General features: G+C 39.0%; 1 protein-coding gene across 13 annotated transcripts in view; it reads left to right on the top strand.

Annotated features, from left to right (window-relative positions):
* PHLDB2 (pleckstrin homology like domain family B member 2) overlaps positions 1-17385 on the top strand; it is a 229704-nt gene that overhangs the window by 149474 nt on the left and 62845 nt on the right. For 11 of the 13 annotated variants that reach the window (XM_059921178.1, XM_059921173.1, XM_059921181.1 and 8 more), the window contains one exon: positions 16138-16521. In XM_059921178.1, the coding sequence (XP_059777161.1) occupies positions 16138-16521 (384 nt within the window). Of the gene's footprint in view, positions 1-14151; positions 14247-16137; positions 16522-17385 lie in introns of those variants that run through there. The other 2 variants (XM_059921184.1, XM_059921180.1) reach the window with 2 other exon arrangements.

The following is a 17385-nucleotide window of genomic DNA, read 5'->3' as shown; positions in this document are numbered from 1 at the left end:
AAGCTGTGCCTGGGCTTCCAGCCCATGAGCTATTCTTCATGAGCAGTACAGTTTAATTGACTCTACAGGATGAGTCCACTGGGACCTCCAAATTGTCAAAGCATAATTTTCAAAAAATAAACCCAACTCTTAGACAAATATAGAATTAATAGATGCCAAAGATTTATTGAATTCATTAATGAGGAAACCAAGCAGGATAAAGTTGATTCACTAAGCATAATTTCTGTAGTATTTTTTAGCTTGAGTTGTGATTATCCCAGTGTTTCATTTGGATTTTTTTACTTGTGTAATCTTTATTTGAAAACTCAAGGTAATTATATTGAGTATTAAAGGCTGAACCCTAATCATGAATCTCTAAGGACCTACTAATGGGGTACAACTATCCACAGTGAGTCAACATTAAATAGCTTCCAACTGCTGTGCTAGTTGAGTTGTTTTGTTTTCTATAATTTTTCTTCTTTCTTGCTCTAAGCTGCCAATTTTTCTTTTGTCATTAAGCCAGCCTCCTTTTTTAAATTTATGATTTTTAGAAACCAGATATCAAGCCTTATTTAAAAATACTGCCAACTAAGAGTTACTAGGTGCAAGTGAGGTCTTAAGAGGGTCCTGTGTGCACGAAGTGTGTGCACGTCAGCTTATAGACCTTGTGACATCCTTCTGGGCTGGCCAGTGGTCATTTAAACTTCCCAGTTCTGAGCTGTTTTCCAAGTAGGGGAATGGATAAGGTACCTCTAGTGGGCTGGGATGCTGATCCTTTGACAAACTAGATGCTTGAAAGGCTAAAGAAATCATTACAAAGTAGACAGGATATTCTTTTATTTGTCTCATTTGATACCTGCCTCCCTTCCAGTAATACAGAGGTAGGGATGCCCATCTAGTTCATCTTACGGTCCAGGGCAGTTAAAGTCATTTTAGGAAGAAAAGGGGAAAATAAAAAACTTAAAGCAAACCCTACTGCTATTAAGAGTATTCATTTGGTTACATCACCAAAAGCATCTGTGTGCTATTGTGCAGAACCAATAGATTCCCACAAATTGAGTTGTAGCAATCCATTATTTTCTTTCTGGCTGATGACAGTCATCTGTGGTACCTTGATAAACAGTATTGTCACTGTTTAGAACTCTGTAGGGTCACACTTGGTGTTCATTTCTCCAGCAAGTTGTAATATGAGGCCAGCTGTCATGAGGCACCATGGAATAAGGTTTTCTAACTTTTTACATATTCTGCCACCCCGGAGATGAGGTTGACTTTCTTTCAAGACACGTAATAATACTTCCATGGTATTTATTATGTGAATAGGTGAAATGTCTGGGACAGTGATTCTCTACAATTTAGAAGATGTTTTGTTCTAATAGCGTTTCTGAAAGTGCTTTACAACTAAAGAATTTTAAGTTGCAAAGTGCTGGGACCATGCCTGTCTTGCTCACGGCTGTGCATCCACCTTGTAGCCAGATGAGTAGAGTATGGGAAACATTGCACACATGTTTTTAGAAAGAGTGAATGATATTCATTCTGGCTTTCCTTATTCTGTGGCCATAGGCTGCTCCCCTAGTTCCCAGACATCTCAAACTTAAGTTTACATACTTAGTTCTAGGTAACAGTGAAGCTCTCCACAAAAGAATGCAAATATCTCAGCATAAATGCATTCTTTTTACTTCCAGAAACAGAAAATTCTCTTCCACTTTTCAATTAAAAATAAAAAGATGAGAATGAGTTATTTTTCTTTATGCTGAAAAATTTGTAGCATTCTTTGTAAGAATTGGTGCTCTCCAGAATCATGCAAAACCAAGGCTTGTGGACTTTTGAGTAGACAATAGATATAATGTTTCTAAAATTAACTAAAAGTATAATTGAGCATATTTAAGGAGTTATATAAAATGGGATTTTATAAAATAAAAGTGTATGTTCTCTAATCTCCTTAAGGTGGTAAGACAGATACTATTTTAAAGACCAGAGAGTAAACAGGCTTTATAATTCAGTTCTATAATTAAGAAAATTTGGGAACTCAAGAAGAGTGAGCATTGTCAGGTGAGAGTTAGTCTACCTGTGGATGTGTTTTGCTTTTATATCTGCTTCTTGCTGCCTCTACTTGCTAGTGACTTCTGACCCCAAAAGACAGTTTGGTCATTCAGACCTTTTTGTACTGTAAATTTGACGACACCTCTTCACTGGAAGCAGAAAGGACAGTGTTATAAGAATGCCTATGGCTTCCTAGCCATCTTCCTTTTTTTCCTAAGAAGAATGTGTTTGAAATGTGAAGGCAAACTTAAGTATTGAAAACTATTTTGCACTCCCGTCTGACTTGAAAGGCATCTACTTCCTGATGTGGCCCTTCCTCTTGCTACATCCTGACTATAGTTTTAACTTAAAAAAAAAAACAAGGGTTGCAGTGGTGGAAAGTGAGTCAGTTAAACTGCAAATGGGGTGACAGGTTGGTTTACTAACCAAATAAATTTGATGGCTCACACTTTTTAAAGGGATATTTAGAAATTATGACCCTCTTCCTGTATTCTGGGTCAGAATGTCCATTCGTTAATTAATTGATTTAATCTTCAGGTTTGACATAAGCTTTAGAATGATTTGTTTCTGTGGAGCCTTGCTTTTCCTAGCTCTGATGTTTAAAGCAGCCAGTCAGTTCTCTGCCATTCTCTGCCCCCTTTACTTTCATGACTCGTTTGGATGGTTTGTAGGGTCTGACGCAGAAATACAATGTGAGCCGTAAATGTGAACCATGTGTTTTAAAATTTTCTTACATTGAGAAAAACTACAAAAAAAAAAAGGTGAAATTAATTATAATATATTGGATATTGGTCAGCACAGGATTAGATTGGTAATACTGTCTACTTTCTAAATAAGCTATCCATTCTCTAAGACAACTTCTTTAATTTCTAATAAAATAAGAGTAACTCTATAACTAGTAGATAATATAAAGTAGACTGTTATCTATGGTCAGATCACCTTGGGTCATTAGAGAATAAAGACTTTATCTTTTAAATAGCAAATTGCTGGCATAAATGTAGATGTTCAGTAAATATTGAAGGAATTAATTCTTAGCAAATTAGAGTTGCCAACTGTCCCCAGTTAACTGAGAATAAAATGTCTTTTTTCTTCTTCTTCAGTTGGAGGGCTAGATGGGTAGAAGAGGAATGGGAAGGGAAAAAAATAGCATTTAGCAATAATCTAGTGACTCCACATTGCGGAAAAACTGAGCCAAAGTCTTAGTGTAATTTTGTGTTAAAATAGTCCCCTATACTTGAGAGCAAACCCTAGGTTCTTGTTACAGTGACAGTACAAGCTCTTGCCTCTTGATGGTGCCACACATTTAAAAATCCCTGCTTAGAACTGAGGGATGTGTACTCTTCATCTTATGTAGCATAATTTAGCATTCTCGGGCTGAATGCCGAAATACACAATGTAACTTAGACTAAAAAGAGGCCCTGTATGCCACTATGTCTGGGAAAAGTCACATTCTTTTTTCAAAAATGATAAATCAATATAGAAAAATGTACAAACTACATGAACATTGGAAATACAGTATATCAATACCAACAGGTACATGGGAGAGGGGTGATGAGGGAGGACTATTGATTCTTCATAGGAAAAGTGATCCCCATATTTGTTGTTAAATTACTTAGTATTTCTAAATTAAATCCATTTATTGACCTGCCTGTTAAAAATATCTCATCAAAGATTAGATTTAGTGACTGTGCTGGCTAATTCTCATATGAGAAATTTTCTTCCTTAGTTCTAGAAAAATTTATGGGGATATTTGCAGTGAAGACTATTTTTAAAGTTTGAGATTGATTCTTCAGAAAAAAAAAAAGAAAAAGATGAAGAAGTCCAAAATAAGTATTAGAAATCAAACACATTCATCACTTTTTCAATGGAAGAATTTTGATTCAGCCATCTCAGTGTGTACGTTAAGACATATTAGAAGGCACTTTTTTAAAAAAGTTAATGTCTTTATTTTGCGGTAACTGTAGATTCCCATGCAATTAATTATAAGAAATATTGATAATTCAGAGAGGTCCTGTGCACCCTATACCCAGTTTCCTCCAGTGGTAACATCTTGCACACTCGAGTACAGTATCACAAACAGTGTTACCGAGTCCAAGTTCATACTGCTTGCCTCATGGCAGGCCAGTAAGTCAAGAGACAAGTGGTTGGAGCAAGGAATAGCAACTTTGTTGAGAAAGGCAGCAGACGGAGAAGATGGTGCACTAGTGCCCAGGAGACTCATCTTACCCCAGTTAGAATTCAGGCTTCTTTTATACTAAAAGGGGCAGGGGGTGGTTGGTTGTTGCATACTTCTTGGTGTTGGAATCCTTTGTTCTTGCCGCTGTCCTTGTAGGTCAGTCATGATGTTCCTGTAAACCTCCAATAAGACAAATGGTATTCAGTGTTCTGCAACTTTGTATCTCGATATGAATGGGAAAGTATATTTTTAAAAGTCAGGCCCTTGAGAATGGCCTATCATGTATTTCAGGCTATAGGCAACATTCTTAACTTGTAGCAAAAGCAATAAAATACAAAGTTAAAGTAAAAGAAACAGATCTAACATGGAGTCAGATTTGTTCTTCCCTATTACACCAGGATATTGATGATGATGCAGTCAAGGTACAGAACAGTTTTAACACCACAAGGGTTTCTCCTGTTGCCCTTTTATAGCCACTCCTGCTTTCCTCCTACCCTCATCTCCTCCTCAACCCCTGGCAACCACTGGTCTGTCTTCCATTTCTATAATTTTGTCATTTCAAGAATGTTACACAAATATAATCACATACTGTGTAAACTTTTGCGTTTGGCTTTTTTCACTGCGTAATTCTCTAGCGATTGAGCCAGGTTGTTGATGTTGTTGCCTCTTCTTCAACTCTAAGTCTGGGATTTATGAGGCAAAAGAAAATCCCAGGGAACCTGTCTCTGTGCTTTTCCTTGAGTCCCTACTTTCCTAACTGATCTGCTGCCTTCTCTCCATTTTTCAGGGTCTTATGCTTGTCTTATATTTAAAATGTCCAAGGTTCTTAGTAGTACTTAGTGAGAAGAATAGGGAAAAGGACCTCTACACCATCTTCCCAAAAGCAGAAATCGGTGAGACTGGTTTTTGAAAGTTCAGAATAGCCAAGAACTTTGCTCTGGTGAAGTCTAATTGACTGCAAGGGGGAAATATTTCTGTGGGGGCATGTTTTATAAAAGAATTTTGGTTTGGAAAAATTGATGTTTTTCTGATTCAAAATGGCTAAGACCCTATCCCAGCTCTGGGATTGTAATTCAGATTTTGAAAAAAAGATAATTTTAAGAAAATGCTAAAAGTACAGTTAAAAAGAACAAGTTTCTTCAGACATGTATTATTCTTTCATTTTGATTATAGAATAACAGAGCCAGAACTTTGAAAGTTTGTCGTTTCCATCAGCTCATGAAGACCAAGGCCTAAATCATGTTAGACAGAGATTGCAATTTTTGAAAGTTGTCTTGGGAGGAAGGAAAATATTGTTACTTTCCTAACAGCTCAAATAAAGAAGACATGTCATTGTTTATTTTGAATTTCTATATATAAAACTTGTTAGCATGCTTTTTAAATTTTAACACATAGTATTTCCCATGAGATGTATCTCCCATCAATAGTTGCATTGCAGTACTTTCAGTTGATATGTGATAGCCCAGTCTCTTTTTTTCACTTGTTAGACTTTCTTACTTTTTCACTCCACCAACTTCTTTGTGCATTAAAAAAAAAGAGTTTATTTTTTTTTAGGATAGATTTTCAAATGTGAAGATTGAGTTTTGATACCTCTCATGAACTGGTTTTGATTGAACAAAATAAAATATTACATAATATTCTAAAAGTATTTCAATGGATTGTATATTGTAAACTGTGGCCTTTCAGGAGAAACAACAACAACAACAAAACAAAACAAAAAGATCCTCTGGAACTTAGTTAAGCCAAGGTGAAAATGTAAAGAAATGACAGTACTATTGGACTTTTGTTTTGTCATGTTTTCTTTAATGGTGTAGAACAATAGCATAATTTCTTTAACAGAAGGGACTCAGACACCATGTAGATTTTCTTCTGAAACCCTGTCCATGTAAGAGGAAAAATATCTGACATATTTTTCTTACACACTGTGAAAATTATGATTATATTGATCACATGAATTTCATTTCTTTACAGCCAATGTTTTTCAGTCTATAGGGAGAAGTGTATTATTTTCCACCTTAAATTTTCTGAGTAGCAGCAATAATGTTATGCAGTCATTCATAATGGGCATTTTCTTTCAACTGGCATCTTGTAATATTTTAAGAGAAGGTCACTACAAGACTGATATTTTATAAAAGTAAAACTTATCAAAACTCACATGTCTGTCAGTTGATTTTAAATGGCAAAATGATGCAAAAAAGGCATCAGGAAAGGACTAAAATACAGAAGATCCTAGTTAGATGGTCAGAGATTAACTTGAGTCTGCCTAGCAAATGCAAGGAATAAATAGAGGTGGAAAAAGCAAGTTGAGAAAACATTCTTGGATTAAAAAGTAACAGGATTAATTTAATCAAATGGTAGTATTTTAGGACATGCCTGATATAAATGAGAATAAAAATAAACGTTACCTCAGCATACACATGTATTATACGTAATTCATATATATTATTAAGTTATGAAACTAATATTTAAATATATTTTATAAATGTGTTAATAATTAAACATATTATATACTTATATTTATACATATTTTTTAAAGCATAAGCTCTTTCTAGAAGAGGGACACAGCTAAGAATAATAGTAGAGGCAAGCAGGTTTAAGGGAGCTGTGAGTATTAGTAATTTTTTAAAAAATGATCAGGAGTGTGAGGATGCATTTATGAAATGAGATGAAAAGAACTGAATTTCTTTGGGTATGAGCAAAGGCAGGATGTGATAAACTCCTCAGGTATTTGAATGAGGCATGTACTCACAGGGCAGGGACAATGATTATCTCTGGCATTTAAGGTGGAGCCAGGGGCAACCTGGAATAGAAACCTGGGTTTTATGTCAAGGGTGAAGTGTGCACTGGATAGGAGATGAATTTTTTGGAAGGTAGTTCTTTCTAGAAGCTACTCCACTGGACTTATGCTGTAGGGAATATATGTTGCTCTGTAACAGTGGGGATAGAGGGACCAAATGGCAGTGAGTGACAGAAAAAATTCCTTCCTCCCCGGGTTACCATGGCGACTGGGCTCAGGCACGTGATCTACCATGGGGAGGCATTTTGGGCAATGAGGGCGTTCTGTCTCTTTCCAGATTGGCAAAGGAACCCCATAGATTCGTGAATTTTCAGGGAGCCATTTGGCTGCATAACATATTTTTCCTGTATTTCCTCTGCCTGAAAATAATTGGATTTGTTTTTCAGGTTTGTTTGTTAACCAGGATTAGAGATGGTTCCCCAGGACCCACAAGACAATTGTCTATTTCACATCATGTTTTAATGGGAACCATCTCTAATCCTGGTTAACAAACACTGAGGACCCGCTCAGGCACCAATTGTAAACTTTATAGTATAAAGTGTATGAAAGGTTCTCATACACAAGCTCTTATTGGTTTCTCCAAGAACTTAAGGGTAGGCGCTAATTTTACAATCTCTGTTTTACAGACCAGGTAATAACTAGAAAGATTGAGCTTCTGTGTTATGGATCTGGTAAGTCCAGAACTTCAAATCCAAATAAATGTTCTTTCCGCTTAATCAAACTTAGCACAGATTCTGCCCTGAAAATCCAGTGGTTCTGTGAGAGGGAGAAGCCATTTTACCCCACAGATCATTAAAATATAAGATGACAGAGAGAGTTACCAAGCTCCCTTCATGAAAATATCTTTATTTCAAAGTGCTTCTCCTGTTTCTGGTCACTTTACCCCTAATTTTCCTGGAGAAGTGGGAGGTGCCCCCTTCTCTTACTGTGTGTCCAGTCCGCACAAATGCAGGACACACTGCCCCAGACTGCAGAGGGCTGGGGTTGATGGGAAGTGACGTGTTGAACATTGGCAACTTCTTTGAGATCGGGAGTGTGGGGTGGTGGGGCATGAAGGAAGGAAGGGAAGTAGAAGGGTAGAGCTACTGCGTCATCTGATAAGGATAATTAGTTGTTTAATTGATAATGTAATTGTTATTGGGGGTGTAGGGAAGGGGTTTGAGTACATTTTCAGACAGAGGAGAAGGAGTCAATAGAGGGGAAATAAGAGTGTAGGAGAAGGGATAATTAATAGACCAAAGCCACAAAGGAGGTGGGAGAGAAATGGATGCAATGGTGCAAGCAGGGGGCTTTGCCTTGGAAAGACTGAGGGACGCTCCTTAGGCAACTGAGTTAATTCAATTCTTTTATTGTGTTTACTGTGTCCCAGACAGCATTCTAAGTGCCAGCTATCTATATATATTTTTTAAAATCTTCACAACCACCCTGTAAGGTAGATACTCCAGTAATCCCCTGTTCTATACATGAGGAACTAAGACTCAGAAAAGCTAAATGACTTGCCCAGGGCCACACAAGTAGCTATGGAAGCAGCATTCAAACCCAAGCAGGCTGGCTCCAAAGTTCATGCTTTTAACCACTATGGCACAGTGAGGAAAGGAGGACCAGCTAGATAAAGATGATAGAGGAGGGAAGTTTAGGGAGTTTAAGCAAGATAGCCTTGATCTCCTTAGGCAGTGTTTGTGCATTTGAGTGTACTGAGTATATTTGAGAAACAGGTACTGAAAACTGACTGAGTGGTAAGTTGCCCTAGTTATTTGCATATGTCTTACTCTCCCTCAGTACTGGGTTGTCCATTACTATGGAAGGAGAACAGGTGTATGTGATACGATGTCCTAATAGTAATCTGTGTACAACAAATGTTTGTTGATCAATTAGTAGCTGTCACATTATTAGTAACTCTCTAAATAACTTGCAGTTGCCTCCAGAACAGATACAGTCACACAAAACCATTACTCTTTTGTTTGTCAGATGTGCCTCTTTCCAGCTCAGCCCTTCTGATGGCACACATGCACATCTATTTAAACTCAGGGTGGCAGAATAAAGTACTTTCCTGACCACAAGCCTGAAGGTAGACTTCCCGGCCAGTTTATAAAATAAAATAAAATATTCTTAGCTAGATATTAAACTGACTTCCATGAAGATAATTTGTAAAACCAAACAATAAAAACTCCTTACTTATGTATACAATTTCTTAATCAGATCTTTTGTCCTCAACTGATGAAAACAATACTAAGGCAATGTTTGGGTAAGTGTAAAGCCAATTACAAGGTTGAAAGGCACAGTCTCCAAGACCAGCCCTCACTTCTGACACTAACTGCAAGTTCAAGGTGTTCCCCAGACCACTCTCAGGTTCAATAATTCCATAGAAAGACTGACAGAACCCACTGAAAGCTATTATAGTCACGATTATTGTTTGTTACAGGGAAAGGCTACAGACAAAGATATGCTGAAGGAAGAGATATATAAAGCAGAGTCAGACGTTTCCAAGTGTGAAGCTTCCACTGTCCCCTCCCTTTGGTGTCAGGATGCATTACTCTACTTTCATTGGTGTGTGATAGCACACATGGAGTAGGCCACCAAGGAAGCTTACCTGAACTTTGGTGTCCAGAGTTTTTATTGGACTTCATCACACAATCCATAGTTGATTGATCGCCCACGTTATTAATCTCTGTCTCCAGGTCGATTGATACCACATGACCCAAAGCACCCACGCGAAATCACACGGTTGGTGTTTCTGGAGTGTCCAGTCCCCACCCTAAGATTATCTGGTGTGGCCAAACTTGCCCTAATGAACAAAAACACTCAGATCAGGTATGAAGTAGATTACTTTCCAGAAGCCAACAGCAGAGGCAGACTTCTCTTTGGGCAAAGTCAAATTCTTTATTATATAGCAAGTGTATCTCAAAAGCTTAATGCAGGGGCTTCCCTGGTGGCGCAGTGGTTGAGAGTCTGCCTGCCAATGCAGGGGACATGGGTTCGAGCCCTGGTCTGGGAAGATCCCACATGCCGCGGAGCGACTAGGCCCGTGAGCCACAATTGCTGAGCCTGCGCGTCTGGAGCCTGTGCTCTGCAACAAGGGGGGCCGCGATAGTGAGAGGCCCGTGCACCGCGATGAAGAGTGGCCCCCACTTGCCGCAACTAGAGAAAGCCCTCGCACAGAAACGAAGACGCAACACAGCCATAAATAAATAAATTAAAAAAAAAAAAAAAAAAAAGGCTTAAAAGCTTAACGCAGCATAGATCTGTTTCTCCTTCATACCCCATGGCCAGCTTGGGGTGAATGAGTCCTCTGCTCCACAGTTCCTCACTCAGGGCCCAGACTGATGGAACCAACATCATCTGGGGTGTCACACTGCCATGACAAAGTCAGGCATGTAATGAATCCTGTGCTGGTTGTTCAGGCAGAAGTGACACTTGTTGCTTCTCACATTTCATTGGCTGATGCAAGTTTGACTGTCATATCCAGTTTGGGGGTTGGGAAGAGAAGAACCATTTTATTCTGTGCCCAGAAAGAAGAGGACTGATCTTAAAAGCCCCAGGGATTTATCTCTGCCCTAAGGGATTTATCTCTAAAAACAAATAGACCCACAGAAAGGACTTTTAGCCATTGCTTCTGTTTTTCCTCTTTATTGACCTACCTAATTGAGACATCAGAGTTTGATCGTGGAATCCTGGAAATTCTGCTTACTTGCTGTCAGCTCCAGCTCTTCTCATTCTGCCATCCACTTCTCGACCAAGGTCTCTGACTCTTGCTGGTATACCCTATGAATTTATTCCCAAAGTTTATTTAGGGTATTGGGATCTAACGAGTCCTGATATGAAGAGGAAGAAATTTGGCCCATTTCTTGCATGTACCTCATCCCTCTTCCTCCAAAGAACCCCATCTCTCTAGCCACATAGTAGTTGCTGATCTCTGAGCATACTACGAGAATCCATGACTCTATGCCTTTGATTATATGTTTCCTTTACAGAAATGCCCTGCCCACCTGTCCAACAGACCAGACTCATATTTATCCTTGAGGACTCAACTCACATTTCTTTTTCTGTAATTTTTGTGCATTGCTTTCCCATAAAAGACTCCATTGGCTTTTGGTACACCTCTGTTATCACTGTTTCTTTAATCGATTGACTATTTGTGCCTCTTGTTAAAGATTTGAGGGTAGAAATGCTGTCTTTTTTCCTCTTTGTATCCCCAGTACATTACGGGGCAGAGTAACTTAATAGATTGTTATTGAACTGAAGATATGGAAACATTGAATCCCTAGAGTTAACAGAAGAGAGAGGTCTTTTTTATCAGTTATAACAGGTCTTCTTAACTAGAGAAAAATCTCCTTTCAACTAAATTATTTCTAACCATTAAAGGTTAACCCTTTGTTTTATGTAATAAATGACCTAACATATATAATTATAAAAGAAGGATTTTCTTTTTTTTTTCTTGAGGTTTTTTTTTTATTGAAGTATAGTTGATTTATAATGTCCCGTTAGTTTCAGATGTACCCAGTGATTCAGCTTTATATATATGTATAATATGTAATGTATATATTCTTTTTCAGATTCTTTTCCCTTATAGGTTATTACAAAATACTGAGTATAGTTCCCTGTGCTATACAGTAGGTCCTTGTTGGTTATCTATTTTATATATAGTAGTGTGTATATGTTAATCCCAAACTCCTAATTTATCCTTCCGCCCTCCTTTCCCCTTGGTAACCGTAAGCTTGTTTTCTATGTCTGTGGGTCTATTTCTTTTTTGTAAATAAGTTCATTTGTACCTGTTTTTTTTTAGAGTCCACATATAAGCAATATCATAAGATATTTGTCTTTGTCTGACTTCACTTAATATGATAATTCTAGGTCCATTCATTTTGCTGCAACATGAATTTCATTCTCTTTTATGGTTGTGTAATATTCCATTGTGTATATACACCACATCTTTTTTTTTTTTTTTAATTAATTAATTTATTTATTTTTGGCTGTGTTGGGTCTTCGTTTCTATGTGAGGGCTTTCTCTAGTTGTGGCAAGAGGGGGCCACTCTTCATCGCGGTGCACGGGCCTCTCACTATCGCGGCCTCTCTTGTTGCGGAGCACAGGCTCCAGACGCGCAGGCTCAGTAGTTGTGGCTCGCGGGCCTAGTTGCTCCGCGGCATGTGGGATCCTCCCAGACCAGGGCTCGAACCCGTGTCCCCTGCATTAGCAGGCAGACTCTCAACCACTGCGCCACCAGGGAAGCCCCACATCTTCTTTATCCATTCATCTGTCGATGGACACTTACCTTGCTTCCATGTCTTGGTTATTGTAAACAGTGCTGCAATGAATATTGGGGTGCATCTTTCTTTCCAAATTATAGTTTTCTCCAGATATATGCCCAGGAGTGGGTTTGCAGGATCATATGGTAACTCTATTTTTAGTTTTTTAAGGAATCTCCATACTGTTCTCCATAGTGGCTGTTAAAAGAGGGATTTTAACAAAGATTTCACCTGTGCTTAAGTATCAGCACTTGATTTTCTGCATAATTTATTTCTATATTATATTCACAGTCCTAGGGCCTAGACTGGCTGCTGTTGATTACGAGGGGACTGGATGGGTTCAGGAGATGGAAGAGTTTCCTGACCGAGGACTGTGAACTGAAGTGGGTCAGTGCCAGACACATTCCTCTGAAAAAGAAAGAAAGCTCTGAGGTCAAAAGCCATACACTCGGCCCACAACATTTTTTTTAACCACTAAGGAAAAGAATTGTGCACCATTTTCTTCAGGTATATTTGTTAAGCTCTTGTGTCCCCTTCAAAGCTTTCTTTGATACATGGAGTTGGAGGAAAGGGAAAATGGAGAGAGAGAGAAAAAATTAAAATGTATTTTAAATAATTTAATTCAAAGGGACCTACGTTCTAAACCCTTAACACCAATGTTTTGGGCCATTTAGATATTTGGGCTCTCTACTGGTGCCTTTTCAAGAGAATGTGCAGTGGATTGCTGGTTTGGAAAGGTGGGTAGGAATTGGAGATGTCAAAGAGGGTAGCCTCCTAATTCATTAGGTTGTTAGGTGAAGCGTCAAAGAAAATTGAATTTTAGGAAGAGAGCCACATATCTCAGGTTGCCAGTCCCAGTTTGCGCTTGCTGTCCCAGCGTAATTAATAGTGCCCTATTTGATTCTCAAAAGTGTCCTGTGTGGAATGGCCGCCCTCGTTTTAGGTCATGCAGAGTAGAGAATATTCGCGTGATGAATGGGAAAGATGAAGAGGGCTCAAGGGAGAGTTATGAGGGTAAATTCTGTGCAGGGTTTCCTTAAAAGGCTTCTCGTGCTTTCTGAAATGCCTCACAGACTTTCTTCTGACGCACTTCTCATCATCAGTTTATTTTTCTTTGATGCAGTTCTTGCGGGGCCGGTGTGTCTCAGCACGGCCTGGATTTCTGTTAGACTCGTGGGCAGCAGTCCTGCATCCATGTGTGATTCAAACCTGAACAGATCGGCTGTGAATGGGGTGATAAGAATAGAGAGAAGCACATAGCAGTAGACCAAACTTCCTGTGTACCCGCCTTTGAATACTGTTTCACTGTCTGAAATAGCATTCATCTTTTGGCTGGGATCATTTATTTCCTCTGGAATTAAGCAATGGCATTGGCAGCAGAAGAAACTATTTTGGGAAGGAGATGTGGGAGGAATTTTGCTATGTATGACAGGCTGGGCAGAAGTACCTTTCATGCTTTTGAGGACCGCACTGTTCATCAGTGCCCTGGTAAAGAGAAACTGACAACTTTCCGATAATCCCAAATGTAATGCATGTTGAGGTGAACGCATACACACTGTCATCTATGAAGATTAGCAAAGACTGAGTTTAGATGCTTCAACTTAATTCACCTACATGGCAGAAAGAGAACTTTTCTTTGGAGATTAGCCTCTGATGCAGATGCTTTTGAGAAGGGGTAAAATATAACATCTTGTTCCTGTCCCCTTCCTCACATACGCCCTTGCAGTTGTCTTTGCATATTCACATGCAGACTTTTCTAGATTGTTGGAGTTTAAAATAAGGCAATGAATGCTGTGTGTGTCCCCCGCCCCCCCGCTTCCCCACAAAGCTGAGGTGGGTAGGGCTTGGCAGCTGGTAGCGGCTACAGAGATAAATAAGCATCAGGGCTCCTGGATGGACAGCCTGCAGAAGCGCCTGGGATGAGGTTGTGCAGGCGAGTGCCTTCCCTGGGACGAGGCCATGAGGATGGAGCTGCAGCTGGAGTCCAGAAGTTCAGGCAGTGAAAGGGAGGTGGGGCTTATAAGAACCCGTTTAAGAGTCCTTTTGATCAAGCTGTTGCATTTTTGGGGTGGGGAGAGTACTTTAGAGGACAGATGAAAGTCATTTCATGCTATTTTGTCATTTAATGGATGTATTTAATGAAAACCAGGGAATTATGTTAGTCTGTTCTATTTGACTTGTCTATTTGATACTCTTCCGCTAATAAAGAGAACTACCTTCGGAATTTTGTTTTTCCAAATTTTCTGCAATTAGATATTAAAAACAGCAGCCCAGGGGTGCTTAACACTTTTCTATTTTGTTACTGATAACCAGTTTGGAAAACTTTTTTCTTTTCTTTTTTTTTTTTTTTAAATTAATTTTTATTGGAGTATAGTTGCGTTACAATGTTGTGTTAGCTTCTACTGCACAACAAAATGAATCAGCCGTATATATACATATATCCCCTCCCTTTTGGATTTCCCTCCTGTTTAGGTTGGAAAACATTTTTCTATGGAAGGCTTTTGAATTCTCTTTTCAATGTGGTAGATGTAATAACCAAAGATGTTTTTTGCTATTTTATTTTTTTCTTTTCACTTTGGCAGTTGGGCTAATGTGAAAGGTGAAGATGTTGAGATTCCCCACTCCAAAGAGTGCTGTCTAGGTTTATGATAAGCATTTTGTAAACTATATCTCCTTGTTCACAAATGTATAGTAAGTTCACTTAAAGTCAAAAATCATAAATACCTACGTGTTTTACATGGGGAGCTTGGTGAAGTGTCAGTTAGTGGTACCATTATAGACATCAATGGCCTTATATTAATTTTTTTTAGACAAATAAACTATCATTTTATTTTCCAGCTAAATGATTCAAAGATTTAATGATCTCAGAATTTGAAATATGTTGCTGTCTTTCTATCTGGACGTGACGTTAAATGTTCTTCATCTCTTTTTTTAAAAATCATTTCAATTTTTCATTTGAGAAATTGGTGGGAAAGACCTTTATATGGTGACAAGACATAAAAAAGAGTGTTAAAAAATTTGAAGCATTTCAAGCAAAAATTGAAGACCTAGTTATTAAGCCTTTCAAATTAAGCCTTTTCTAAAGTAGCATTTTTCTTTTGTGTGTCTAAACAGTAGAATGATATTTCTATAGGAAGTTAGAGAATTAATTTTTTTTAATAGTTTTTTAAGAAATTTGTTTATTTTAGGCTGTGTTGGGTCTTCGTTGCTGCATGCAGGCTTTTTCTCTGGTTGCGGTGAATGGGGGCTACTCTTCGTTCGTTGTGGAACATGGGCTGTAGGCGCATGGGCTTCAGTGGTTGTGGCACACGGGCTCAGTAGTTGTGGCTTGCGGGCTCCAGAGCACGGGCTCAGTAGTTGTGACACATGGGCTTAGTTGCTCTGCGGCATGTGGGATCTTCCCAGACCAGGGCTCGAACCTGTGTCCCCTGCATTGGCAGGCGGATTCTTAACCACTACGCCACCAGGGAAGCCCTAGAGAATTAATTTTAAACTCAAATATTAAGTCTGCAGTGATGAAAGAGCTAGATATTGTTGAAGGTGGATAGTAGAGGGAGGGAAGGGGGTGAGATTTTAAAAAGGAGATTAAACAAAAACATTTGAAGTGTTTGGAGAATTGATAAATCAAGGAAGGTCACGCTGAGTGCTAGTATGTGCTAGGATCAGCACTGGGATATACAAATAAAGAATTGAATTTGAGAGGAAAATCAGGCATTGTTAACCCAGGTTTCATCTGGATTTATAAATGGGTTCATCAAAGATGATGAAAAACATCACCAGCCAAGTATCTGTGGGATTATGTGTGGGTTGAATTCACCAGGGGTCCCAGCCTCTTCCGTCTTTTTATTCGGAGTTGTCTCCTTCTCACAAACTCACTGACCTTCCCTCCTCTGTGTTCTAGGAGAGACAGCGTCTGGAGACCATCCTCAGTCTCTGTGCCGAGTACACAAAGCCTGACAGTCACGTGTCCACTGGCACCACCGTGGCAGATGTACAGAAAATCAATAAGGAACTGGAGAAGCTGCAGCTCTCTGACGAGGAGTCCGTGTTTGAAGAAGCCCTGGTGAGCCCTGACACCAGATACAGGTGCCACCAGAAAAGCTCTCTCCACGATGCAGACCTGGCAGGCTTCGGGAGCCTCAGTCAGAGTAGCGCCAGCTTCTTTTCCCTCAGGAGCTCCAGGAATGATGAACTGATCAGGGACCTCACCAGGACTCCCCCACCGCCCTCCTCTGCCTTTCTGAAAGCTTCCAGCGAGTCCGCTTATCTAAGTATCCTACCAAAGGTAAAGCCGGCCACACACACAGATTAAATTTAGGGCCTGGACCATGCATCTGCACTGTCCTAGACACTAGAGGTTTTATCCTGGTTGTTTTCCAAAATGTTTTCAGCGAAGCTTCAATTTAAGAGGTAATTAGCTAAGCAAGGTGCAGCAAATTAGGGCGTTTACTATAAAGTAACAAATTTGCACTCTAGAAAATGTAGCAGTACAGAAAAGTATAAAGAAAAACAATTTCTCTTCTCCCTGCCCCCTCCAGTTGTACACCTGAGAGAGAAAAACACAAAGTGTCTTACGTGCCTTCCCAATATTTCTGTGCATATATGGCCGTATATTATAAGCCTAGACATACATATATAGAAGTATAGTGTTCTGTACGATTTTTTTTTTTCCCTCACTGAATGTCTGGAGCATCTTTGCATATTACTATACACAGTTCTGCCTCATTCTTTGGTTGACTAGTATCTTTTCAAATTACTGTTTTTTGTTTTCTTCAGATTATACCCAGGATTGGAGTTGCTGGATCATATGGTAGTTCTGTTTTTAGCTTTTTGGGGGAAACTCCATACTGTTTTCCATAGTGGCTCTACCAGTTTACATTCCCACCAACAGTGTATTAGGGTTCTCTTTGCTCGACATTCTTCCCAATACTTGTTATTTGTGGACTTTTTGTTGTTTTCTGACAGGTATGAGGTGATATCTCACTGTGGTTATGATTTGCATTTTTCTGATGACTAGCAATGTTGAGCATCTTTTCATGTGCCTGTTTGCCATCTGTATGTCTTTTTTGAAAAAATGTCTATTCAGGTCTTCTGCCCATTTTTTAATTGAGTTGTTTTTCTGATATTGACTTATATGAGCTGTATATTT

The sequence above is a fragment of the Balaenoptera ricei genome, chromosome 4 (assembly GCF_028023285.1).
Source record: "Balaenoptera ricei isolate mBalRic1 chromosome 4, mBalRic1.hap2, whole genome shotgun sequence".
In the NCBI taxonomy this organism is placed as follows: Eukaryota; Metazoa; Chordata; class Mammalia; order Artiodactyla; family Balaenopteridae; genus Balaenoptera; species Balaenoptera ricei.
The sequence above is the reverse complement of the archived record's forward strand: the minus strand, read 5'-3'. Positions and strand labels throughout refer to the sequence as shown.